Source organism: Tigriopus californicus, chromosome 1, assembly GCF_007210705.1.
Source record: "Tigriopus californicus strain San Diego chromosome 1, Tcal_SD_v2.1, whole genome shotgun sequence".
NCBI lineage: Eukaryota > Metazoa > Arthropoda > Copepoda > Harpacticoida > Harpacticidae > Tigriopus > Tigriopus californicus.
Genome location: NC_081440.1, coordinates 3570103 through 3597128, shown reverse-complemented (window position 1 = coordinate 3597128; position 27026 = coordinate 3570103). Strand labels below are relative to the sequence as shown.

General features: G+C 39.9%; 2 protein-coding genes across 2 annotated transcripts; both read left to right on the top strand.

Annotated features, from left to right (window-relative positions):
- The first annotated feature begins 1542 nt into the window (after positions 1 to 1542).
- On the top strand, positions 1543 to 6986 carry LOC131881623 (gem-associated protein 2-like). The gene is made up of 3 exons (XM_059228542.1): positions 1543 to 1820; positions 5677 to 5916; positions 6459 to 6986. The coding sequence occupies exons 1-3, from the start codon at positions 1625 to 1627 to the stop codon at positions 6908 to 6910; spliced, it is 888 nt and encodes a 295-aa protein (XP_059084525.1). The 5' UTR covers positions 1543 to 1624; the 3' UTR covers positions 6911 to 6986.
- LOC131881614 (TELO2-interacting protein 1 homolog) lies at positions 6986 to 25410 on the top strand. Its single transcript, XM_059228530.1, has 8 exons — positions 6986 to 8184; positions 8365 to 8735; positions 11931 to 12210; positions 12407 to 12533; positions 22534 to 22960; positions 23365 to 23668; positions 24237 to 24429; positions 24865 to 25410. The coding sequence occupies exons 1-8, from the start codon at positions 6986 to 6988 to the stop codon at positions 25180 to 25182; spliced, it is 3219 nt and encodes a 1072-aa protein (XP_059084513.1). The 3' UTR covers positions 25183 to 25410.
- The last annotated feature ends 1616 nt before the right edge of the window (positions 25411 to 27026 follow it).

Here is a 27026-nt window from a genome sequence, read left to right as displayed (position 1 = left end):
AATTAAACCAATCTGTGCTAGAATGACTCTGGAAACCAATGTCACTGTTACTTAAAACTATGATGATCTTTGAATAATCCCATTTCACCAGATTAATTTGTACAACCAGATTTTGCTCGTTTACAAATAGCTAATTGGCTTGGCACTCACTCACTTGTTCTTAGTTCACTGAAGTTTTTAGCGTTTAGGGCCAAAGTGACCAAATCAGTAGCTTTTAAAGATAATTTGAATAATTCATTTCCAAAAGTAGCCAAATCATACCTCATAAATGGTGCCAAAACACTTAAAAATGGTTTGTCATGCCAAAGCTCAATTTTTCGACGCAATTTGATCTTACTCATTTTGTTTCTTTCTACACTTCACTCTTAAAGATGCTTAATGGAGAACGATCAGCAAATGTCAGCTAATTCTCTTTCTCTCTGATTAGGCCTTCTTTCTCTTGGATCCCTTATTCTTATTGGTCAAGGGTTTTCAAGGGCTATTGTTATGTATAGTTCTCTTAAACAAAAAGCACCATCTCTTGTTGAGTTGAGGAAAAAATGGAAGCCCTGCTAAGGTAATTCAGTGTGGTTATTATTTTGATTTGTTTGTGTGTTCAAGATTCGAAGAGTTAAATGTCAAAATCAAAACAGTTCTCACACTGGAGTCTCTGAGAAGGGTTCCCAATTATCTGCCCAAAGCACCCTCTGAAGTGCAGATCATCATAAACATTATTTTATTATTTTAGGCCCTCTTGTATAAAGAGAAGCTTGGGCAAGAACCCCCCCCNTTCGGGACTTTGGTCTTTCTTGTAGTTACACTTTTTTAAACTACAAACAAAGAAAGCCCCCGCTATCGAATAAATAGCTATTCCTTCACATCGACACACTCAGACTAAACTTATTGTAGAAATTGAGTGAAGTTCTGCTCAAACTTTGTATCTATATCTGTTGAGGATGATCTGAATGTTCAACAATTTTTCTCGTTAATCTTGTGCTCAGTTAAGCACGGAGGAATCTAATATAGCATTTCAATTTGTTGATTGTAAGATAAAATCTTTGGACATGAGACTAAGAAGGGTAAAAATGAGTTTCTTGTGGTTATCTACTGCAGCTGAATCGGTTACGAAGAATTACTGGTACTCCAAGCATTCGAAGGCAACGCCTCTAGCTCTACAACCAGAGACCGTACCCTAACAGCCATACGCTCTAAAACGGGTCCGACTGGCTTGCTCGCATGGCAATCTCTAGGCCTTGCTTCTTCTATGTTAAATTGCAGAACATTTTGGTTTAAGCAACCATTTCTTCGCATCTAACAACAATGTCTGTCTCTGTTATGCAGAGTTTATGAACAAATTTACATCACCTCCCGAGACATCAAAAAAGATAATTTATAATCGAAACTTTTTTCTACTGACGTTCCCAATCTACATTTCACAGTTCAAATCTTGGTTGAGTCATAGACCACTGGAATTTGGAGTGGTTGAGTGCATCTATGGTTGAGTGACAGACCCTCCGTTAGAACCTTTTTTTATTAACATCAAAGTCTCTCAACCTCTTTTGTTTACAATCTCAGATCTTCGCTTCAGCTGCCAGAAGAGCTCGATCAAAAAGAGGACGAACTGCCGATCTCGTTAAAATTTGCAATGGCCTTCACCCACGAAGCGGGTCAATTGGAGGATGACTTCATGCAACGGGCATTAGGGCCTTTAGAAGGTGATTCGAGTGATGATGCGGACTCGTCCTTGTCTGACACGGATGTCAATGTAGAAGCCATGGATGGGATCCAATTCTTGCGAAGGGCGCAGAAGGAGGCCAAGAAGTTACCTCATGTGGTCGTAGGTATGGACATGAACTATTACCATTTGGACGGGGATTCTCGAATTCAGGCTTGAAAGCTAGTCAACGCATGGCGTTTTCTTGCTAAGAAGACGAACCCCAGGTCGCTTCGATTACGTATTTCAATTTTCAGCTCTATCTAATAGCTGAGTCAAATTAAAGGCTCCTTGTTAGCCCACTCTATAACCCAATATAAAATGAATTGACTGTAGTCGTTCAAAATTCAGGTTTTTGCTTTTTGACGTCAAGTAAGTTCAAAATTTGCACAAAAAGGCATAATTTTTTTGTGTTCAAAGCAATCATTTTTAGACCCAAGGTGGGAAAAATGTGCAAAATAAAAGTAAAAAAGTGCAAACCAATGGGAAAAGTGTAAAACTGTTGTAGCCCCTTCCTAACTATGGGTCTGTAATGTGGATATAAATAATGATGAACAGAGGACGAGTGACCAATATATTTGTGAGACCCAAATGTGTTGACTGATATACAGCTGTCCAATCCATAGAACATAGGATGGTCAGAGACTTTCGAAATCATGGAATGCTCCAGTGTCCTTCAACAATTTGTTTGGCCTTCAACCAGCTATAGGTGGTTTATTTCGCCATTTTTTCACTTTCAGCCATTCCCCCTGTATAATTGAAGAAACGCACTAGCGCTGGGGCAAGTCCAGACTGGAATCCGAGTGCACTAGAGTCTTTTACTGGATTTTGGAGAAATTGGCCGGACTCGAGTCTATTAGAAAGGACTCGATTCCGGACTCGTAAAGAAAAATTTGTCATTTTTCCTAGAATTTCGCAAGACGCGTCTTTTTGCTAAAACTGACTGTAGGAAGAGATTCGAATCCTCTGCCGGACTCGAGTCCAGACTTTTTTTTTTCAAACAATGAATAGAGAATGAGTCGGAATAATGTATAAATTCGATGTTTAAAAAAGTCTGAAGTTCACATTCAGAACGAAATGAAAAAATGTCGAGTCATTCGATTAATCAATTCGCGAAAATTGTACCTAATAGCGAGCTTTCACTTCTGGCAAAAGTACCTGCAAATATTCTGGGACCATTAAGGTGATTTTTAAATTACTTTACTTTTTAGAAACTACTTTATACTTGGCCTATAGCCTACAGACAATCTTGGCCAGAAAAATCTGAGCGCGACATTCAACAGTCATAAATCATTCCTTTCGCACCTTTTTGTCAAAAATAATATCTATAAATACGGAGATAACCTAGCTACAGTACCATTAAAAAATAAGAACCCCATTAATGGAATCCTGACATAGTACACTATTGCTCTTGAAAGAGGAACACGTACAATTGAGGCCGATGCAAAGGGTTTGGATATTCGTTTTCCTGATAGTAGGAGTAAATTTTCCCGAAGTGCATCAAAATGGTTATAAAGTGCTCTTAAATATCGACGGAAAGTTTGCATAATACTTTCAGCTTTACAACTCAAATGAGAAGTTCAGCGTTGTCAATTAGAAAACCCTTCGTCTAATGTGAATCACATTTCACATTTCGGTCGCATTCATCATTTCAATAAGGCCAAATGGCACCATAACAAGGCCACGAAAAGGAGGCCATTATCCAAGCCGAACAACCATGAATTATCCGGCCTTTCTTGCAAGGCTCCAAATTATGCTGGAATTTTGGAACCTCCAAGAGACCCAAAAGGGATTTATTGTCCAAATGGTTGTGGTTGGGTTGGCAATGTGCACGATAGACAAACAGTTGGAAACCCAGTGCACACTCATGAGCTCTAGAATTGAATTCCAACTCCAAACTTAATTATGCCGTCAAAGGTTGTCCAATATTTGGTCGAAATAAGTCTTCTGTGGGATACTGGTCGGTCACTCAGTTCCGTTTTAGGAATGAAGAGACCTTGAAACAATCAAGTGGCTCCTACGGACGAGTACAATCCTTTAGAACTAACCTGACTCGAATATTCGATTTTTTTCGTATCCTGTCAATTTGATGCTCCACCATACCAGTTTGTGGAGGACCCTACTAGACCAGTTCAGTTCACTTCCAAATGAGCTCGTGGCCCGTTTATAAAGAATGGAGATAAGTTAACAAGTCCGATAAGCCAGCCAAAGATGTACCTTTCAAATCAGTTCTGATTGGGTGAAGAGCTCAATGGAAAGGCGGATGGAAAGGGGCCTCTTGGGAGATTCCATTTTATTGTCCCTTCCAATGTCGATTATTTCATCCGACCCAATCAAAGCCAACACAAAAAGAAGGTTTCTCAAGTCGTAAAGCAAAACAAACGATCCCTAGGGTTGCTCAAAACATGCAAGTAACTTATTTTCCCGATATGTTTGCATTACACTTAATTTGACATGTCTTCAAATTCTCATTGTTTTCTCTCACAAATTGCTTTTTTTCATTTATTATTTACCGTGGTTTTCTATAAAGGGCCAAGAAAAATTAATTGCTTTAGATATTACTCGCTTTGCTCCACAAAATTTGTGCAATTCAGCCTTTTCTTTGCTCAATTTTTATTTCTGATCAATTGTTTTTCCTTTCTTTGGTTCTTGGATTTGTAACCGATACAAAGGAATTAAATTCCCTTTAGGTCATGGTGCCTCATAATTTATAAAATATTTGGTCATATAAATTGTTTCAATTAGCCGCTCTGAGCACTCTTGGATGTAAGTATGGCTGATCTAGGATCGTAAACAAAGAGTGATCTAAGTCACGTTTAAAATTTAAAAGTGGGTCATGTAATGTATAGAATCGTCGAAGAGAGCACGGTAGAAAGTTATGCAAATCTGGTGTCTGATTTAAAACAAAAGAGGCTTTCAAGCCCTTCGATAATTTTTATCCCTACTCTCGCTAACCCTTTGTTTTATCCCTGGATTAGGACACACAGAGAATGGAAACATTTATAAACATAGAGGATTAGCTAACGTTCATACCTACGCTGAATACTGTATAATCCCAATGATTCAAGGCGTTTCCAGTAAGTTAATTTCGACATCCTTCGATAGATCTTGTGAAACTCCTTTGTACTCGTTCAATCTTATTTAACCCCCCAGGGGTTGATTACTCCATTTTATAGCCTTACTTGTCACCCCACTTGCCTCTAGAGAGGTCTTTTCTGCCTTCAAACAACAATTTCAGGAAATATTTGCTTTCTTTTACTTTCCAGCAACAGCAGATGACCATAATGTCATCTTGATCTAGAACTGATATTTATTCATTTCCCCTCCACTGGAATGTCTAAACCTGTGTCAGCTTAGTTGATGTAATAATCATGACTTTTCCCATTAATGCCTTTGCAGCAGCTCAAATCCTTGTTCAATTTGCTCCCCTCAAATATTCGTAGGAAATATTTAGGCGTGTGATCCTGTAGCTAGCTTTAAGTCAGACTTGGACAAGTTTTTGACAAAAAATCCTGATCAACCTTTTATTCAAGGGCTAGCCAGCTCTGCCAAGTCTCATTCGCTGATGGATCAGATATTGTATGAATATAAAGTTGATAAAACGTCTTGAATTGCTAGGGACTGCATTTCCAGGAGTGGTGAGAAAGCCCGCTAAACCCCCCTCACAATCGAAAATGATGCCCAGGATTCGAAGCATACGAGGTAGAAAAGGTGTATTTAGCACCCTGGCATAGTTCACCCTTTTGTTGTGGCTTGATGGCCTGGTAATCCCGAGGTTAGACACATGCTTGCCTAAAATCATTCAGTACAATAAAGGGTCCTTTTGAGTAAGTATTTGTGCCCTTTCTCAATATTTACTCAATATATATTACCTGTAATCTGATGCTGTCTATTCATTGCATCTAATTTGTTGGATTTTAATCAGCTCTAATTTTCATATTCTTAGATTAATATTTGTATGATCCCTTTTCCCTTCTCCGTAGCTTCAAACATCGAGGAATTGCGAACAAAGTCTGGTCAAGCCATGCAGCCACAATTTGTGAGTCGAAGAAAAACCGATTTGCCCCCGAAATATCTACCCAACTCGGATTGGCAAAGGAAGCAAGTGGCCGATTTCTCAGACATCCGGACAAAGGTGTCTCGACACTTTGCTTGGCTTCGCACCCAACCCCTTGATCTTCACCCGGAAAAAATAAATCTCCCCAGCAATTCAGACGAGAAAGGTTGGCAAAAAAATGTTACATTTGTTGAAAGCGGAAAAAGGTCAAAATGATATTGATATAGATGTTTCAATTTCCTTCACTGGAACAGTGCAGTCATATGTAATGTTCAGTCTCTGCATCTACTGATGAACCCTTTTTTCGGAAAATATCTGCTATACAAAGCCTTTGGGATTACTGACAATGACCAAAAAAGTCGCCTTTGGATTGATGTAATTGCGAATGTTTTAAATCTTGTTATTTTTTTCAAATTTCGTTGAAAGCGCCCCTTTCTTTTGAATTGAACTACCAAAAGTATTTCAGCTTGAGGTACTTTTCCTTTATTCAAAAAGGACGCCCGGAAGAGCAGATTTCCCCTGTAAAATATTTGCAAATGGAACTTGTACTCTATTCCTCTTTACGAGAGCCAGGAAGCCTCACAGAAGGCAAGTATGTCATCAAAATCCAATTTAGCATTGAGCTGAATCGTATTTTCGTGGGACAAAATGACAATTATCGTCAGTGGAGTTTTCAATCAAGTTGGTAGATTATTTCATTGCTTTTAGGATGGGCTCTATTTTGCTTTGGAAGTGCATTCTGGTCTGAATTGGTCCAAGCTAAAATTGCCGACGGCGAGTCCGAAATTGAAGAGGATCCCCTAGAGCAACCTCAACAAACCATCGTCAGTGGTCAATCACCCTTGACCACTGTGTTCTTCTATCTCAAACCGAGAATCCTCACCGCTGTGATTGAGTACGTGGCCTCTTGGTGCGAGCTTTTGGGTGGGCTCCGGCCCGAAATGGCACTTTGGGTGTATTCACTTTTGGCCAATCTTGAGAAACCTCTTCATCCTGACATTGGAAGTGCCATTCGAACCATCGCCATCTCAGCCAGTCAAGAGCGACACAAATTGGCCAACGAAAATCGTGGTTTGGAGGAAATATCGCCGCTGACTCTCATTATTTGTATCGTATCAAAGTATTTTAGTCAAGGCGACTTGGCAGATGACGCCAAATAAAGCTCAAAATGAATCGCAATTCGACTCTTTTCCAATGATTATGATTGACCGCTATTTTTAACCGATTTGTTTCAGATGAATCAGTGTTTCCACCGATTTCGACCTGTTTGTGCCTCATTGGCGCAAGAGCCTAATCTCCCATTGCTTCAGAAATTGGCAGAGATGTGCAATGAAAGCTCATCCCAAGAACTGGAACAGCTCCAAGAGTACATTCTGTTCCCATTGCAAGTGTACTTGAAAAGGCCACACCTGAATGAAAACTTTTCGATTGCTGTCATCGATTTCATAAGTAATTACTTCTCCCGCGAAGACGTACGTGTGAGCTCGTTCTTCATTCTCAAAGATGTCACCACCCATATTTTGACGATATTGAGTGGGTTGTCTGTCAAGGACGGTGGTCTTTCAAACGTCGACAAGCCAATTTCTGAGGATTTGAGGATCGCGGGCTTAAAATGCATTCGAACTTTGGTGAAATGCGTTTCCAAGGACGAAATTCTCGTGGCATTCTTCAGCCAAGACATGAAGCTTACATTAAGTCATCTGGCTTTCCTGGCCTTGAATTGGGTTCAGAAGGAAGTAGCCTTAAAAAAGTTGAATCTGGTCACCTTGGCCATGCTGGAGGGCTTAGTTCCCCATGAGATGAAGGTCAAAGACCACTTTTGCCGGACCTTTGAGGGACTTTTGCCGGGCATTTCTACGGCCTTAATCAAAATCATCAAAGATCCGGACTTTCGACGCAGCCTCAAGGTCAAGGCCATGGCCTTGAGAACCTGGACCCAATATGTGACTTGTTTGTTGGGAGACGAACAAGTAAGAAATTCAACGGCTGTCAATGTGGAGTGGTTGAACAAGGCCAAAGACCATATGCTGATGCAGTTGCAGGTCTTGCTCGGCCTGTCGCACTCCTTAATCGAGTTGTCAAGCTTGACTCTTCGTGAAGAGATGTTCCACGCCGTCCTGTCCCTTCACGATTTGTGCCATGACACCTTGAACAATCTGATTTATGTCGAAGTTCAACTCTTGGCCAGTCTTTCCGTGAACCTTCATGGTGAGAGCAAGATCCATTTGAAGAGCCAGGACCTTCTGAGAAGTGTGTTGAACGATAATCCTGGCATTGACAAGGCTAAATTGGTCCAAGAATGCCAACAAGAGATCTTTGAGTTGAGCATAGACCTTGAGAGAAAGCCCGGGTTGTTTGAAACCGTGGAACTTGGGCGGAAACTGATGAAAATGGAAAGTCAGTTTGTGCTTCTGAGTTTCACCAAGCACGAGAGGTAGGAGCAACACAGAACCACTTACTTTTTTTTAAAAGTCTAACTCAATTTAGTTAGTCGTCATTTAATGTTCAATGGGGCAGTCATTATTGATCTAATTGTCTCTGTTGTGAGTACATCTAAACTGCATTGCGCAGAAATTCTTCGTCGAATGAATGGTCCTTTTCTTCTTGCTTGCAGTTATTTGTTCCTCTCGCAAACCTACTTGGACCAATTGCTCAATGGTCTGCTAAAAGTGATCCAGTTGGAATCCACGCCACACATTTCAGAGTTCTACTTTGAGGATGACTTGGATCTAGATTATCTGTTCCAACCGGAACTCCAACTGAAAAACCCGGCTCGACCCAAGAAATACTTCGTCTATCTTAGGACAGAAGAATTGGTTGAGCGGTTTTTGGCCGTGCTTTCCAGTCTGATCGAGCATGCTCACTTCAGGGACTTGATTCGCTCCATTCTGGAGATCCTAAATGGTTCGAAACCAACCTCAAAGGACCAAGCTTGGGCGAATCGTCAACGCGAATTGGTTCTTCTCCTCAACCAAGTTTTACAAGGTACGTAGATACGTGGATAACTAGTACATATCCTGCCTTGCTTTTTTAATGACAAATTAGCTATTTGACTATCGAGACCTGGCCTGATAAAGACTTGGACCTGGTACTGAATATCTAATTCATACTCGATCGCATGTTCCCAGAAATGGAGGCCAAACTTTCTTCGCATTTTGAAGAGGAAATTAACGTCAGGATTTGTGCCGTGGAGAGTGTCCCAAATCGTCGAAGAAAGGTCGTTAGGAACCCCTTTTGGTGTAGGTCTTCAAATCCTACAGGGTTGCAATTTTTCTATTCATACACACTGTAGGTCTGTTATCATTTCATGAGCTATGCCTAATATCAGCAGCACATTGTTACAGTCCGTGAAAGCCTTCCACTCAGTCCTGGTTCTAGAGGTCCTTGTCGTTGCTCCAATGTTTCATCAAAGAGTGGCTGAATATCTGGTTGTTGGGAAGTTGCAACTACAGATTAAGGAACTTTGGCAATTTATAAGAGAAAAGTCGATTGCCCAGCTAATGCGATAAAAACACTTCCGTTTGGCCATTTTCTTTAGGCAAGAGACGTGCGAAAACCACTGATCAGTGGCCACAACAAACGCTCAGAAGCTCTAACAGCTCTGACCACGTTTTCCCTGATCTCCGAATTGGACTTTAGCGGCACTCCGAAACAATTTTAAGGAAAATTTTGAAAATTCGCGCTGAATTACAATTATAGGCTTGCAATGGACGCATCACGTTGCTTAGAAATATATTTGCAAGTACGTTGCTCCTCGCTCAATGAGTTTAAATTCTGAGGATGTGGACATGAAATTTTACAAATTTGACAACGAGGAGACTAGTGAATAAAGGCTCACATTAGTTTCGAGCAAGCGATGGGCAAGCTCAATAAGTTCACATTGCTAGGCTGTATGACCCAATAGAACTAAACAAATTTGAATGGAATAGAAGCCAGATTCGAATAACTTGTTCTTCTATGTATTCGCCTTGCTGAGGGTTGAATCCTCATTGGGTTGGTTTGAGCATGTATTCTACTTTTAAATTGAGATTGAAGGATCTTTGTCTGGGTGATTCCATGCAAATTGTCAAGGTTACACTACAAAAAAGTATCAGCCTCATGTCCAGGCACGTGGTTGAATCTATTCTCAAGCTATTAGAGACCGTGGTACAGTAACAGCTACAAGGAAATGGCACAAAATGTTCGAGTTCGAAAACTCATCATAACCAATAATATACATACTGAATATTTGAAAAAGAGGTTCGATTTAAATATGGCTTTCAAACTTCACAACGAGATTCAGAGGTTAGGTTTGGCCGTGTGCCTGAGAAATTTCAACCTTTTCTTCGATCTTTTTAGTTATGGAAAAGTCAAAAAGTTACCAACCTTTTTTGTAGTGTCGAAAAAGGTTTTCGTCCTGATGTTCAGGGATCAAATTGCGGACCGTGCAATGTGAATGTTGTACACCTGTTGGTCGAGGTGTACTTTCTAGTTCGAACATACACAAGCGGTTAGAATACATTACTCACATTTTTGAACTACTTCATGATGTCTAGAAACAATTCTCGGCTGACCATTAGCAAAAATATTTTTTTACTTCCCTTCAATGTTTCACTCAGGCGGGTTTCATAAGTTGATTTTGAGCCAAACAGAGACCCTCAGGCAATCTTCGACTTGGGTTGAAAGTTATTATTGATACATGAATGTTCAAAATGAAAATGGCGTTCTTTGAAACCTGTATTCTGATCTGAATTCCCAGTTAAGCCCTATAATTTACGAGGCACAGTTCGCTCCCGATGAACGGCGAATGTAAAAGTGCACAGGAAAACTTGAAATCTCTTTCAGCTTATTTGCTATTGGTGTTGCAATTTAGAAGGGTTTGAAAGGTTTTTGATGCAATTGGCGAGAATGTCGTCTTTGTCGTTTTCGTCGTTCGCATCGTTGTTGGATGTGCTGAGGTTACTTGGAAAACGCTGAATGAAGAGTGTGATAAAAACTTTCTCGTCTCGAAAGTTGGGGATCGTTTTGGAAAATACAAAGGCGCTTTCATTTCATCGGTCTCCCAAGTTTTCGCCCTCCCTACGGAAGTTTTTTTTGATGACGGATGTTGGAGTGCTCCATAACACCTATGGCAATTTCCTCACGTCCCATTTGCAAACAGATCCGTCTCTTTGGAAATGCTAATTCGTCCCGTGGATCCGAGAACTTCGTACACTATGGCAGCTTAAGGGCAGTTCCAAGTCGTCAATAGATAATACAATATACAGGGTTGACCTCACGTTTTGACGCGAACACGGTTACACTTTATGTGCTTTTTGTACTTACTACTTTTTGTATGTAAACGAATCAGAGATGTTGGGCGTGGTCGAAAATGATGACTTGGTTCTGATGCAAAACGACAAGTGACTATTTGTTGGTTGAATATGAACATTGATAAATATTTCTGGATTTGCCAATAAGAAACATCCAAAATCTTATCATTAAAACTGGCCCTAAACCCATAGTCAATAACCAAGCAAATTAAAGAGGATCCATGTTCTTGGCCCCGCAAAAATATGTATGAGATTGTTGATTGAACTATAAATTGGCATTGTTAATTCTAAGTGGTTGCGAAATTCGTTTGTGAGGAGTAAGTAAAAGCTTACCATGAAGCTCCAGGTTGTAATTGTCACCTCTGATTCCTAGGGGATGATATGATGGACTTTGGCCCATGGAACCACCATCCACCACCGTTCTAAATACGTATCAATCTAATTCATCAAACACCCAATGTGACTGCAACTCAATTCAATAACTTTTCAGCCCCTCTTAGGCATCTTTGACACGCGGGCCTTTCTGTCACATGTACAAAGAAATAAGAGGAAATTTAAACGTGCCTGCAAGTTTTCTTGCACTTTATATATTCACTTAATCACAAATTGCAATTATGTGCTTTGCATTCACCCTTTTTGACCTGATATAAAATTATATGTCTAGTGTTTACCACCGCCCCGCCTCATTTCCAACCTCCCAGATAGTCTCAGACAACCCTGTATTCATTTGTATGTAATCCCTCTTGTCGACGAGAAGCGATCCGACACAAAAGCGAGTGAAGAAGATGAAGCAAAATCTGCTCAGTCATGGTTGACGAAACTATCAATCTCCTCGGGAGTGGCAGGGTTCGGCAATTGATCTTTTTTTTTATTTTTTTTCTATTTCTAGTTTTACTCGTCAATCATGAATCTTCATTTCGAGACGCGCCTACCCAATCGGACATGGGTGAAATGTTCGAGCTTCTGCTAAGTTGCTTCCTCAGATTGGATTTGAGCGGGTATGGAGATGCCGAGGCCTCCGCCCATAAATGGATAGCCCCCATTCGAACCAATGGCTTGGACTCGGCGTCGTCCATGGAAACCAATGACTTGAAGGTCACAAAAATGGATTGGCCTCTCCGATGTTTGGTCTTTGAGACCATCGGCTCATTGGCTCTGGTGGCCCAAAAGTAAGTGTTCCAAAGGAAAGTCGTACGTGTACTTTGTGGTTGTATCTCCCGAAGCCAAGCTCAGCTTGATCCCTGACCACACGACCGGGCACAATTTATCACGTTTAGCTTGGCGAGAACATCATGCACATTGAACAGTCTGGGCTTCGCGGCTTACTACTATTCTCGTTTTTTTTCTCTCATGTGGCCTTTGCAGATTCGATTGGACCGGGCTGAAATTCAATTACACGGGTCAATTGTTGGTCAAAATGTTGTCATCCTGCGACGCCTCTCGAAACCATGAAGGCCAAGTGTTGTATTTTGCTCTCCGTGATCTTGCAAAGGTGAGTGAGTGGACTTCAAGATTGGCCTAATCAAGGCCAATGGGCCTAAAACTGTTCATCTTAAATTGGCAATGATAACAAGGACGTACGACATTTAAACTGACGGCAGGAAACAAGCTTGCATTCATGGGTCTGTACAACTTGCAAATTGAAGAGGCAACATGGAAAACGTGACACTGGACAAGTTTTAGACAACAACTGAGTATTGCAATCTCAAAGGGGCGTGTTTGGAACATGTTTTGAGACAAATTTTCAGCAAAGCTCTTGGGTAGAGTTGGTACGAGTTGTGAGACAGTTTGAAAGATATAGCTCGTTGAATGCCAAAGCTACTATATCGGTATGTACTTACAGTATATGCAACTCAAATACATTATGGGTACTTTTGGGTTAGATTGATATTGGCAAAAGAGCAAGAATAATGAAAGGTGTTAACAAATATTAGTCCCAGCGATGGAACTGAGAGAATGGCAACGTTTAGACACCTTTAGGTAAGGCACGAAATCCAAGTAAAAGTTTGGTGTGTTATGTAGCGTTCGTGCGAATCATGAGAGAAAATGGAAATACTCAGTTTTGTACAAAAGGACAACTTGTGTATCCTCTGAAATAAGAACAGGAATGGGATTGATTCTACTCCCGTTTTTTATTCTGTATGTATACACAATTTACAGTGTATTCAGTGTAAAGTCACAGCAAGCTTAAATCAAGGTCAATTTTGCGAAATCCGGAGGGCAAGCGAATGCCTGAAAAATGTTTACTCCTTACGGCATTCGACTCTCAAATGGTTGGGTCTAGCACAAAAATAGGCATTGAAGGGTATGATTTGATGTACGAAAGATAACCGTTCAAGTAAAGTTCCTTTTCGAATATGAGATTCGCCTGAACAATATCGGTACTCAGACTGATTTACCTCTAATAAAAGCCTTACTTATTCAAATCCAAATCAAAGAAATGTATTATCCTTAAAATCTCTTAGAGACTGATTAACGTCAAACAAAGTTGGCAAAATTGTGCATTAAAACCTAGATGGGTTTTTGGTTCAAAATAATAACGTTTGAAATCAATGTCAGTGTTAAGCACCTAAAGGCTAAAGCATTCAAATATAGATACTTCATCGAGGTGGCCAACTTCAAAGCCGGTAAGTTTTTATTGCATTCCATCTGAAACGTCGGAGGTTGGGCATTTGTTCAAATATCAAGGCTGAAAGAACTTGAACTACCATGACAATTCAAAGAAAGAGCTTCTACAACCATTTCCGAATTCGACCTTTTACCCTCTATAGTACATTTTCTTGAAAGCTGTTGGAATGGGAAAACATTTGAGTTGCACCATTTTGAGCTTATTTTTGAGATCGGAAACACTAGCTTTTGAGCAGTACTTGAATACACACAATTTTTACCAGTATAAAGGAAAGAAAGATCCTGCTTGAAAATTGCCCAGACCTTGTCTACGTAGATGGCCAGCTAAAGTTCAAGGTTTAGATTTGAGCAAAACTGCATTTTATACCTAACCGCTGATGAGGATTCATAAGCTTGTCTAAAAGACGTGATTGATCATTTCATCTACGTTTCTTTTGAGTTTGGCCTATTTAGAGGGCTTTTATGAAGGCGATAGGCCAAGTAGGCTCAATTTCATGAGCTTGATCAAGTGTATTACTGACGAATAGAGTCGAAAAAAATTTGGGAGGGGAGTTGATTTTAGCAAAAACAAATAAAACTTTTTAAAAACAGGTTGGATGTGTATTTCCCATATGATGCACTTAAGTAGTTGTGACTAGGGGTTACCAAAAAAATCATGATTTCTCGGCCAAAATAAATTATGAAAACGTTGAAATGAGATAAGCTTAAAAGAATAATATGATTTGTTGCCTAATTCAGATGTTTTTTGTGGTTTTAGATGGCAGAAATTTGTGAAACCCAATAACTATTATTGATTTGCATGAAAAAAGAACAAAGATATATCTAAAATTCATGTTTTGAAAAGTGTCTTCCTAAAATGACGAAAATCCTACAAGTTTTCCTCCTAATCAGGGATTTTATGTTAGTTTGCCCAAAAATATATTCAAACTTCGTCATAACCTAAAACAAAGGCTTAATGTGGGTTTTGAGAGCACCTTCAAGCCCTCGAGAATCCAGGCTAGTAGAAACTATGAAGTCCACATCTCTTCTTTCTCGGGCTCCTTCATCGTTCAATTTGCTGCCCTCTAATATTCGTAAGAAATACGTACAGTAGGCCTTAATGATCCAGTAGCATCATTCAAGTCAGACTTGGACAAGTTTTTGACGAAAATACCTGATCAACCTCACATGCAAGGACTAGACAGAATCGTTGGTCGATCAATCATATATGTACGCGTATATGAATATAAGGCTCAACAAAATGAATTAGATATTTGTCTTGAACTGTTGGCAATTGGGAAATCTTTTCCTTGTAGCAGTAAGGAAGCCTACAAAAAAAAACAGATAAGTTATCTTCACGACCTCTTGTCATGATTAATGAAGATGTGACGACGTTAAGTATAATCACCTAGAGATGGCTTTAAGGTTTGACAATTCAGATGTTTCTAATCAAACATTTGAATTTTTGAAACAATGCGGACCACATAATTACTTACATTACTTTCATTTTCGGCAGTGATTACATATTTGATATTAAATGAGCATTATATGAATAAAAACATGTTTTGCCCTAAACTATCAATAATCCACTGAAAGCCAAAGAGGTTTCTATTCAGACGATAGACAGTAGTACGAATGGCTTTGCTTTGGCAGTGCCCCCTGATCTTGGGTTTCTTTGTGTTCATTTAGTTCGATCCCTTTGTAAATGTCTAAAATCAATGATGACATAGGAAAATGAACAAGAGATCGGGGAACCACTCATGCCCGAAAAGACGCTTTAGCGAGTGGTTACCCTTTTTGCCTCAGTTTTCTTATTGAGTTTTGAAAGGTGCAGGATAAAGAGTTACAAAGGACTCTTTATTTTACAGATCATTGCATGCATTGATCATAGAGATGGGGATCGGGGTGGGGAAGATGTTGGAAACATAGATATATTAGTAGAGACAGGATAAAATAATCTTGTTGATGGTCTCTTTGGTTTGGTAAAGGCTGTTAGCCAACATAGCAATTTATGGATGAAAGGAAACGTAGATCATGGATAAAGCTAAATGCAAAACATGTTGGTTGATCAAAGGTGATCGCCCAAGCGCAGCAATTGTGGCAACCCTAGCGCTATAACAGATGGACAATTATCACTCTGCCAGTTTTTAAGGCTAGACTCTTTTCCAGTCTGGCAAATTTGCTCGTTCTATGTCGTTCGATCTCCATCTCTGTTTCTATTCCAAAGCTGAAGAGTCTTAATGTTTCTCCAGTTTTGCTGAAGGTTCGCCTCTAACTTTTTGCCGTTTTTTTTGACGTATACGTTCTTTGAAAAAGTGACCGATAGGGATAATAACTGAAGGCAGTTAACGTCTGACTTTTTTAGAGATTGGAGAGATTGGACAAACTCTGAAGTGCTTGCAAACATACGATTGACGATCAGTTGGCGTGATGCTATTATGTTAGTTTTTTTTTCATCGGGGAAATTGGTCGTTGAAATTTGCTTTGCCATGAAAACCTCGGGCTTTTAACTGAAAACCGACATGAAGTTCTTTGAAGTCTTTTTCTATTCTCTGGTTGTACTTTGTTTTACGACAGAAGACACAATACACTATCTAACGCTTTCCTTGGATTGAACCTCTTACGAAAGGTAGTTTGTTGAAGCATGCGCCTGAAAACGACTTAAAAGACGCTATTTTTGACTCCAATAATATTCGAGTGTACACATTCATATCTGATGTTTTAAATCGAAATGGGTCCTTTAAAGGCATTCTCAAAATAACCAGGGACTTTCTCGTTAAGCTACGACTTAAAATACTTAGAAAGATGGCTGCTGATTTTTTTCGTTGAGGAAGGAGGTTGGTTTTTTCTCTTTTTGTAAACTAATTAACCCAGCACACCAACGTAATAAAGTTTCTCAAAATGGTGGTAGCCAATGCAAATGATAAAATGTCGAATGCAGTTTAAGAATGAAATGAAAGCCTTGAAATTCGTTCCCAAAAAGGTACTCATCGTTCCACAGTGGATGCGACAAAATCATGTTTTTTGTCTCTTCATTGTCATTTCAACTGCGGATGCTCGAAAGTGCCCCAAATTATGCAAAGCATCTCATTAAATAGCGTTCCGAATGTCTTCCCGTCTCAGTTCCACTTGGCTGAAATCGTGGCTATTTTTTTCAAACCTCCTCAGGAACGAAGAAAAGCTTATTGTGCAATGCAATGACAGGCCCATGATTAGAGACTAAAATAAATTGGGCTAGAACATAATGTATATTACGAGTTGATAAAACCAATATAGATATTGCAACAAAAACTTCGTTTTGAGGAACAATGATTTTTTAATTGATTGACTCGTCGATTGATAATCATTGGTCCAATTTCAAGAAAGATCTCTGTTCAAGTTGAACAATCCAAGAGGTTATCAAATAATTTGCTCATGGGAACTCCTCAAAACAACGAGAAAGCTTTATTATGGTTTTAAATGCGTTTGTGTTGTCCTTTAAAATTTCTATTTATGATCCACACATGTACAAGAGACTTATTTAACATACAGTAATATATCTTCTTGCATCGGCCGCAGGACCGGTCCGAATTGGGAAATACGCCATCCTATGAATGGAGGTTATTGTTATGATCCAAATTCGGTCTGTGTCAGCTGTTTCTGAACCATTAGTAAGATTTTTACAAGCTCATTTGAACAAAGGATTCCTTATTTGATACGTTTGAAGTGCACTTAAACAAAATTTACTACCTCGGAATACTAGACAGAAAAAATATGTTTGTTTGATGTATTATTTGATTGTGTTTGACATACAAGAAACGTCTTCTGACGAGAAAGGGAACTGACATTTTGAGCCTCTTGTGAAGCACCAAAGATTAGAAAGTTGAGGGCGGTAAATTCAATTTTTCAGACAGTGTGAAAAAAAGTTATAATTCTACATATTTCTTTGAGAGCTGATGGAAACAGCACATCCATCGCAAGGATTACAGCCGTTAAGAGGCCCTTATTTGAACTTGTATTGCCTCATTTCCAAAAAAAGATAGCACAAAGATCAAGGTTTTCGAGGAGCTAGCTTGCTCTTGATAGGCACCGTTTCGTTCATTTCCATGGCATTAATCTGACTTCGACGAAGAAATGACCATAGTTCAATTTAGTTCGTTGTGATAGGGTACGCCCTGATAATCTTATTTTCCCACATGCGGGTGTATGCCTATTTGTTAGGAATGATTTGCACATTAGTCATGTACAAATGTCGAATGGAGAAGCAGAGGTCTTAGTCTGTCTATTGTGACGATGTACTAAGAAAACTTTGCTACAACTATACTAGAGTACGTATAGTGTACTTACTATAGGCCCCCTTCTTGTTCAGTAAGCTCGTTCTTGTCAGCTCTCAAATTCAAAGGAAATGAGTTGGACCGGTCAGTTTGCCCAAAGATTTTCTTTGTAGGGGACTTCAATTTTCCGGCTAGCGTTGTAGAGTGGGAGGTTAGTTCAGATGTGTACATTCCCATTTCGAAATCAACATCTCAGTCAGAAACACGAGGCTTTCGAGTTTTCTTGGCCATGACAGTATGACAGCTTAGTTTTCAATTTCCTAAGGATGGGGAGAAGTTGCTCCCCAGTAATTATAAGCCAATCTCTCTGATTTCGAATATTCCAAAAGTTTTTTGAGATGACGGATTTGAAAATGACCTTTAAGTTAAAGCCATTGAACACTACGCTCGTTTTTGATGGAGGTAAATTTATGCAGTAGGTCTCGTCCAAGAAGGGTGTTCCAAAATAATGGAAAATTCGATGAGCTTATCCAGTTGAAAGTTGGCAAAGCTTTTCAAACATGTGGTTGGATATATTGTACGTTTAAGTCCAGAGATAGTATCATGATGCTAACTCTGTACAAGGCGGATGTTCAGCCTTATATTAATTGACTTCCCTTAAATATTCTCAGGGAATGCTTTGGTGTTGATCTTGCAGTAGAGTTAAAATCAGGCTTGAACCCAGATTTTAACCTAAATCCCACTTCAGCCCTTTATTGAAGGCTTAGTGAGATTCGCCAACTCAAGTTTGTCGGTGGATCAGATATCATATGGAAAAAAGTTGAAGTGAAGAAAAACTTGTAAATCTCTTATCTTGAATTGCTGGTGAATCTATTCCTGTTGATAGTCGCAACGTCTCTCCCAAAATGTTCCTTGGCTTCACAAGCTTGTGCGAGAAATTTGCCGAGGCCACCCTGATCTGCTTACGTCAAGGACCACCTAAGAATGCGCACTTGAGTGTTTGAAGCGAACGCAAATCTCTTCTACACGCATGCACTGGTTTTTTTTAAACCAAAAAACACGTGACGGGTTTTAAGCTGGGATCAAATTGTCAAAGTAATGTTATTTAATGTGAAGTTAGGCTTGAACTCCTTTAAAGGGAACTAGGCCTAACACAGCAATGTATATGTTATGTTGCTCCTTGCAGAGATGGCGAAGGTGGTCGAGCTCCAAAGTACATTTTCTAATGAAAATCAAAGACCAGTCAATGGTGCTACGCGCCAACCCGATTCATTTTCTCGCTATTTATGCCGACTTATTTCACTTATCCCCCCTCGATGAAAAGTCAAAATGCAAACTGACATTGCTTAACAAGGGTGGTCATTGTGACGGATATATCCAGTTTTGTAGGGTGGGCATTTGTGGTCTTTTTCTTGAAGCTTCCAATGAGTTTTCGTGATGTTCTTAAATTGTTCTCTGAGCGACAATATACAAAACGAAAATATACTAGAAAGACTATTTTTGTCTTGGGAGAAATAGCCCAGACACAAATATCAGCAACCATGATAAGTTGTGGCTGATGTTGACAGTTTCTACTCAACAAACAAGTTTTGAGGGAATTCAATCAGATCCTCACCCTAACTCGTATTACAGGAAAAGTCTCGGCCTTTTTTTGAGAATCAATTTCGTGGGTTCCTTGGCTTTGAAAGAAAGTCAGGGTCCATGTCAGAAAAACGTTGACCCATGTATACAATGTTTCTCCTTTTTTAAGGAAAAGCTTGGCTGAAATGCTTATTCCAAGGATGTTTTACTCAATTTAGAAGGGTGTATTTGGAAAATGATATTACTACTAACTAACGCAAGGAATATGGATGGAGATACTTGGACTGAGAATTGAATATATGGACAAATTCACTCGTTTCAAAACTGAAAGCCGATATTAATCCATCCAAGTGATCGATTTTACTATCCGTTAAAAGATTGCTCACAATAGAAAAAAAAACTCATTTTAACCCAACTAAACAAAACTCAACTTTGGCACGTTTTTTCTGAAGCAAGCACGATTTTCACGGCATTAGTCAGCAATTCCTCAATTCTTGCGTAGCTTCATCAAGTCCCAAGAGGAATCAACAAGTACTTGATGGCACAATTACTGCCCTTTGACAGACTTTGGCGTTTTCCTTGTTTTCACAAACATGGAACTTTGATCGTAATCTTGTTCGTAGATAATAGGACCATTGAAAGTGTTAATCCTTCTTTCTGTCCTGGATATCTTGGGGCAATAAAGTTTTGTTAGGTTTTACATCGCCAAAAGTTTGATCTACGTTTGATTGAGTCTTAACCAAAAGTCATTTAAATAAAGGAAGTCTGGCGGAATTGAGAAGAGAAGACTTGAAGGAAAAATCATTCAATTACTGTGGTTTCATTTACATCACAACTCGACTGAATTGCCATAGTTTTAGCAATTGTTTATGTGTAACCAGATGCTAAGATTTCTATCTAAATAGCATCAATGAACGGCTTTATTATGTAACCACGTGTTCCATGAATAAAACTTGTTCATCTTGATGGATAGAGAAAATTCAGAAGCTTTTAAATCCTGACATTTACCACCTAGGCCTTATTCAAATTTTCCCTCTCAAACGCGAACATTTAAACGCAGTAGAGATAGATCGGACCCGATTTGCTTCATCATTAAAATTGACACCTTGACGAACGAGCAAATGTCCATTTTTGTAGTGAAGCTGTCGAGAAGATCTGAGTCAGTAAAGTATTGGGGGACATGACTCGTCAGGTCTATTACTCACAATCCACTTGAACCTTGATTTACGAGCCCGCCCAAGGTTGCCAAGTTTTGACACATAGCGTAAAACTAACGCGTGAAAGAGGGCTTTGACATCGAACAATTGTTTCACTTCAATTTCCGAGTGTCTACGTAATCTTTTAAGAATATGTGTGCAATGTACTTGTACGAATATGCATTTCTAGAATATTACAATTTGGAAGCCACTAAGAAATCGGCGTTTAGGGAAGGCCAAAATGAACTCCTTCATTACGTCAAGGTCTCAGTTGTGCAAAAATGACCTGTTCTCCATGAGTGGAAATGGGTCCTTGAATGTTGGGATTTCAAGTCTCGGCGTCAGTTTATACGGGTGCCTCAAAGGTGTCATAATAGCGATACTCATTGAGATAATATGAGCTTTTCATTTCGAAATGCAAAGTCCAAACCATTCTGAAACTTCACAACACGGGTTTCAAGAGGCACATGGGGCAGCAAATTTGTTTTATGACCCATTTTTCCTCCCACACCTCAATTCCACCTTGGACCATCTGTTGTGAAAAACAATGGTTCCAGTTGGACACGTGTTCCTTGTGTACGAAGACCTTGAAATGGTCTTTTCTTGCGATTGGTTGTTAATGACGCCATTTGCGAGACAGCGAAGTGTATTTTGTCTGCACCAATTCAAGTCTTAATTATCAAGGAGGAAAAGCTATTATGACACACACTCTTAAACATTCTTTGCTTCTTCGTCAAGGACATTGGATAATCAACTGCGTATTACGTATAAGCTCCACATGTCATATTCTGGAATGCCTGTGAGGTTCTCTCTTAATCTCTCAGATGAACAATCTTGCTTATGCTACTTGAAAAGTCCATCTAAACAAAGCTTTGGATTTGCTCTCTAGGCCTGTGAAAGGTAATGCATCTGGACCTGCGTTTCTAGGACACTTTATCTCGTCAACATACCGCCAAAGTAATGTTGCAATTCGCAATTATTACTGAAGGGGTTGACCACTAGAATTGGGACCAAAACATCTTGTTTATCTCGATTTCTATCATTGAGTAGTTTTTTATTGGTAATTTATATACAAACCTGTGATCCAATGAGAAAGATCTCGTAATAAAGAGTTTTATATAGGTGAAAGGCGAGGTTAACAAGTAAACGATGTTGTCATAATATTGGAAACATTTGCAGGTTAAGAAAGAAAGTAATGTTGTTCTGAAAAGCGCTTGGAATTTTGCAGTGATGAGTCACTTTTTTTCAACCATTGTACGAGCCACTTGGATTTAAACTTATTTTTTTTTTTGATTCTTTCTTAGCCCAAACTAAAGAACTTACAAAAATTTAGAACCTTAACATGTCAGTCATTTCATTAATGAAGCTGTCAACCAATCAGGAATCTAAATTGAAAAACATTGACGAGCAACCATATCTAAACGATTTCTTCTTCTATTCGCTTGCCGTTTCATATTAATCGCCTAAAACGATAAATAGAAGCCTTTAAATAGCCATTCTACTACAGCAACATTGTAACATCAACCGTGTACTCAAGGTACATAAAATGTTTGTCCTATTTCATGTCTTCTTTTTGTAGAGCTTCTTATAAAGATTTCCCTCTGAATTCGTCTTTGGTTAGTCTAAGGAAAAGGTAGCTAATACTGTAAGTCGTCTACTGTACACTTTTAGCTAACGTGCTTACCACCTCTTCTGATCTGAAGCTATAATTAGATAAATCAATGACAAGAATTTTGGACCAAATTGACCACAACCACAACTAATTTCTTATTATCATGCAAAGTGACGATCGAATGGTTCATCAATTTAAATATTGAAATATTTTTAAAAACGTTCATCCTTCTTTTTTTTGTAGGGTTGCGAGTTCCACGATATTTCCGCTTTGTTGACTCACCATGTGGATTTCCTGGGTCGTGATCTAACCCTCCTCCTGCGTCAAATGTATTCTAATAATGGACCCAAATCTCCGAATCAAACCCATCTGTTAGGCAATCAAAGAAGTTCGCCTTTGTTGGGTATCCCCACTCTTTTAAAAGTGGTTCTCCGTCTGAAAAACGTGGGCAATTATCCCGGACTACGAGATGCATTGGGGAGTCTTTTGGACCAACTCGATTTATCTTGGCTTCATCCGAACAAATCTCTGACAACAAAAATCCTCAGAATCATTCTTGTCTTTGTTCAAAGTTTTGAAGCCAGTCGTGATGAGCCATTGAAGAACGAGGAAAAAATCGATTTTATGGCCTTGGCCGATGAACAAGGCTCTATTACTAAATTCATGTCTGGTAAGTGAATACATAAAACCACCACAAGTCTACCGGAACAAAGAATTAGCACACACACACACACACACACACCCCCCCTCCCCTCCGTATGTGTCAAATTAAAGTGGGAAAATGTCAAGGTTGCAAGTTAATCCACTTAACCGGGTCCTCACAGAATATCGAACGCACAGACACTCACACACACACTCTTACTTTGCAAAAAAAGAGAGGTAATGTAATTTTGCAATGAATGGGAAGCCTTTCAAGGTTGATCGAGACAACTGTCCGCCCCTCCGAAAAAGGGTCTAAAAAGGGTACCAATTTGGAACAAAAAGGTGGTAACGAAGTAACCAAGACTTTCCCGTCCTACGGACCCGTAATGGATTCTTCATGTGGTCTCCTACTCTTTAAAAACATGATTTCAGATTTGCAGCAAGGCCAAGAGGTGGACGACGAAGAATGTGACGAAGAAAGCCGTTCCTGCCCTCCCAAGGGATTTCATGACAACAAATTGACTCCTGAAGAAGTGCAAGTCACGGAGGAAAATGAACTCGACGACTCGGCCGAGGAGCCAGAGGAGCCCGAGCCAACGGTTACCGAGCGGACCGAATTGATAAAGGAGATCGTTGATCACACCCGGCATTTCATCTCCATGGTGAAGCGACCCGAGTGGCAAATCGCGGCCTTGGAAATCGTTCACCGTTGTGCCATTCTTCTGCAGCCACACAAGTGAGCATTCTTGTTCCATTATCGGATTGCCAATTCATTCGGGTCTCTCTCTCGTCTTGTTGCAATACACCAATGATAATGATCGAACTCCCTCGTGTTCCATGGAACACGGACGACTGAGAAGAGGAAAATTGCAACTTAGCGATTAGTTCAGAAGTGCACTGGGGGCTCAATCTCGTACATTAAACAGATTGGGAACCACCTACCTTGGGGAAGAGTCACACCCTGCATTGAGGAGGAGAATATGGAATGGAGTTCCAATTCACGGATCGCTTTGATCGTAGTACCAAAATAGCCATTGGGTGGTCATGAAAATAGTCTCCAGCTAGCAGCAAATTGACTGCTGGCCCTTTTTGAGCGGCATTGACGACGAGACAAGGTCATATATTCATTTTATGACCTTGCACGCATCCCATTGCGTTCTGGAAATGTGTCGAGGTGTAATATTCATATAACATTTCGTCTGTCCGTGTCAGAATTGCAAATGTTTCAAATGGCTAGCTAGATATGTAGCTAGCTCTCAGAAGTTTCGTTATGGTGTGTGATGTGTTTGACTTGTCACTTCCAGAGATGAGTTACTGCCCCTCGTCCATCTGTGTTGGCAATCATTGAAGCTCCTATTTTCCTCGGAAAACATTTTCGTTGTGGATCAAGCTTTCAAGGTGTTACGGACATTCGCTCGCGTGGCTGGAGACTTCATTCAGCGAAGAACACTCAAGGATGCATTTCCGGCCATCTTGAAATATGTAAAGAGCTTACAGGTAGGTAGGTAGGTGGGTGGGTGGGTTGGATTTCTCTCCCAAAAAGCAGATTCCTTCTCACAACCATGGCAGAAGAGCAGCCATTGAAACGCGATTCTTTCGCTCCAGAGACAAAGACCCCGAGCAAAATCCAGCTTTCCGACGGGGTCGGTCTCCGCGTGAATAAAGTTATAAAAGAGACAAAAGAGAGAGAGAAAGGGAGAAAGAAAGTGTAAGAGTAAGAGTTGATAACTTTGCTGGCTTTTAAATGATCATTGCACAATGAGGTGTATGGCGCACGCCGCTCGGCTTAGCGGGAAACTTGAAATTGGCAAACTTTTCAACTCTTTCGACGTTGTGCACTGACCTTCCATTTGCTCGTTTGGGCCTTCAGATTAGCCATGAATCAAGGGTACGAGGATTGTCGCTCACTCTACTCCTTGCTTTGAACCACAGATCATGATCCAGGACCGGAATCGTCATCAGACCCTGATTGCCCGCCAATCCCGTCGTCTTCTTCAGAGTCTAATGGAGGGTCTGTGGGACTTTATGGCCTTGCTCGACTTGGATGAACGTGAAGTAGATCTGATCGTCGAGGAGATGCTCGAGTTTGTCAGATTTGCACGAGAGCAAATAATATGCGAGGAATCCCAGTTGGAAAGCTACTTCAAGCCCAAGAGACTCGTTGATCATGATACGCTCATGATGAAATTGGAGTTCCAACGGAGCCAAAGGGACGACCAAGAAGAGCCACTAGCCCATCCACCCAATTGAAACAGGCCGATGATCGGACACCATGAAGATATTTAAACCACATAGCCCGGATGAAACTTTTCCAACCTTCAATAACGTCCAGATTTATGATATGAACATTCTTCCATGCCGTATTGCTAATGGTTACTTTTTTGTAAGTGGTCTTTTTACGCTGAGATTGTACCTCCTTTGAGGAGGATTACTGTGTCGGTCTCGTTAGGACTCAATAAATTGAGAATATCCCCCTGAGACTTTTGAAGCTGCTCTTTCTCAACTTCATTTTCTCATCTTCCTCAACGGCTGCATTTTTCCTCGNCGGTCTCGTTAGGACTCAATAAATTGAGAATTTCCCCTTGAGACTCTTGAAGCTGCTCTCTCTCAATTTCATTTTCTCATCTTCCTCAACGGCTGCATTTTTCCTCGACTCGAGTTTTTTTTAAGTCCATTATCCTAAAAACTATTTCAAATGAAAATGCCCACTTTGTCACCATGAGCTTTTCAGATTAACTAGAGTTTACTTATATGCACAGAAAGGGGACTCGACCAATCGCAACTGCCTTCGTCGCAAATATATGATAATGGGAGTGTCACTCGTGCAAAATCGTTTTTGTTGAACTGAATTACGCTGAAAATTGTTCGAACAGCCTTTCCTTCCTCGCAATTTCCATTTGTTTAAAACTCGCTCATCTTGACGTCACTTCAATGAGAAACGATGTCCATAAAAATGAGATTCATGCAGACTTTGAAACACTTGAGAGCAGGTTCCCTAATAGATTTTTAAAGTACTCAATACTCCTGGCTTTTTTTTTCGGGTGGAACATTTTTGAATGATGAACAACGATTGTGTTAAATCATGCCTTGAAAACTATCCCAGTGTTTTATGGCTAGGCTAAAAGCCCTCGAATTTCTGCACATTTTCGATGCTGAGAACAAATCCAGAGCTAAGATGGGGATTTATCCGATTGTTTAAACTTCTGCGATTCAACGAAAACGGATCGGCACACTTTAACAGTCTACATATTCGGTTTCACCTAGAGTTTCAAATAAAGACTCGACAGATTTTCCACTGGTTTCTTATGAAACATCTCCTCAATTGAGCTTTAATGCGGATGAGAAATTTTCTGTTGAATGTCATGTGTGTGGGGGGGGTGCTTTTTTCGTCTTTTGCTTGAAATACGGGCGATTTCTTGCATAAGTCTCACATTGGTGAACATGAACCATTTGACGTTTTCAGCCTTGGTTGTGAAGGCAAAGGTTTTACTTGAAGAAACCATGCTTTACGTAACAAACCGATACTCGAAAATTTGTCTTGAGCCAAGTCAATGGGTCATACTTTTGGACACGTATGTACTGTTCGGTCCCTTTTGGCCAAAAGAAGTTATTCAATGGCAATAACTGGAACCTTGCCACCATTTTCTGACTTATCCGAAAACGAAATTGCCTCGACGCCCAATTCTCTATTATGGTTTTGGAATGTCAATTCTGTCGCATACAGAATAAATCTGGAATGAAAAAAAAAAACTGCCGTGCGAATCAGTTTTCTATTCCCTGCAGTTCAGTACAATCGGTGGCAAAACAGAACTGTAACCTGCAAAAACAGCAACCACGTGCCTTCAATAACAATTTTGCAAAAGAAGGAAAGAACGAATGGCGGCGAAGGCCTCACAATTTGAAGATGCAATAGTACATTTTTAAGATGAGCTTCACAAAGGGTAGAAATACTGAAGTGACACCAAAGCAGGATTTTCCAGATAACTTGACCCATGACCATGCGAATTCCCATAAAAGTTAAAATGACGTTGTAGGGTCTTTCAATTCTATCTATCTTGATGGGCATGAAAATGACTGTCTGTTAGTGATAAACT

Coding starts and splice junctions, on each gene's coding strand:
- LOC131881614 (XM_059228530.1), top strand. CDS start 6,986: ATGAATCAGTGTTTCCACCGATTTCGACCTGTTTGTGCCTCATTGGCG. Junction 8,185..8,364: donor AGTTTCACCAAGCACGAGAG/GTAGGAGCAACA, acceptor TCTTGCTTGCAG/TTATTTGTTCCTCTCGCAAA. Junction 8,736..11,930: donor CCTCAACCAAGTTTTACAAG/GTACGTAGATAC, acceptor TTCTATTTCTAG/TTTTACTCGTCAATCATGAA.
- LOC131881623 (XM_059228542.1), top strand. CDS start 1,625: ATGGCCTTCACCCACGAAGCGGGTCAATTGGAGGATGACTTCATGCAA. Junction 1,821..5,676: donor GTTACCTCATGTGGTCGTAG/GTATGGACATGA, acceptor CCTTCTCCGTAG/CTTCAAACATCGAGGAATTG. Junction 5,917..6,458: donor CAGCAATTCAGACGAGAAAG/GTTGGCAAAAAA, acceptor CATTGCTTTTAG/GATGGGCTCTATTTTGCTTT.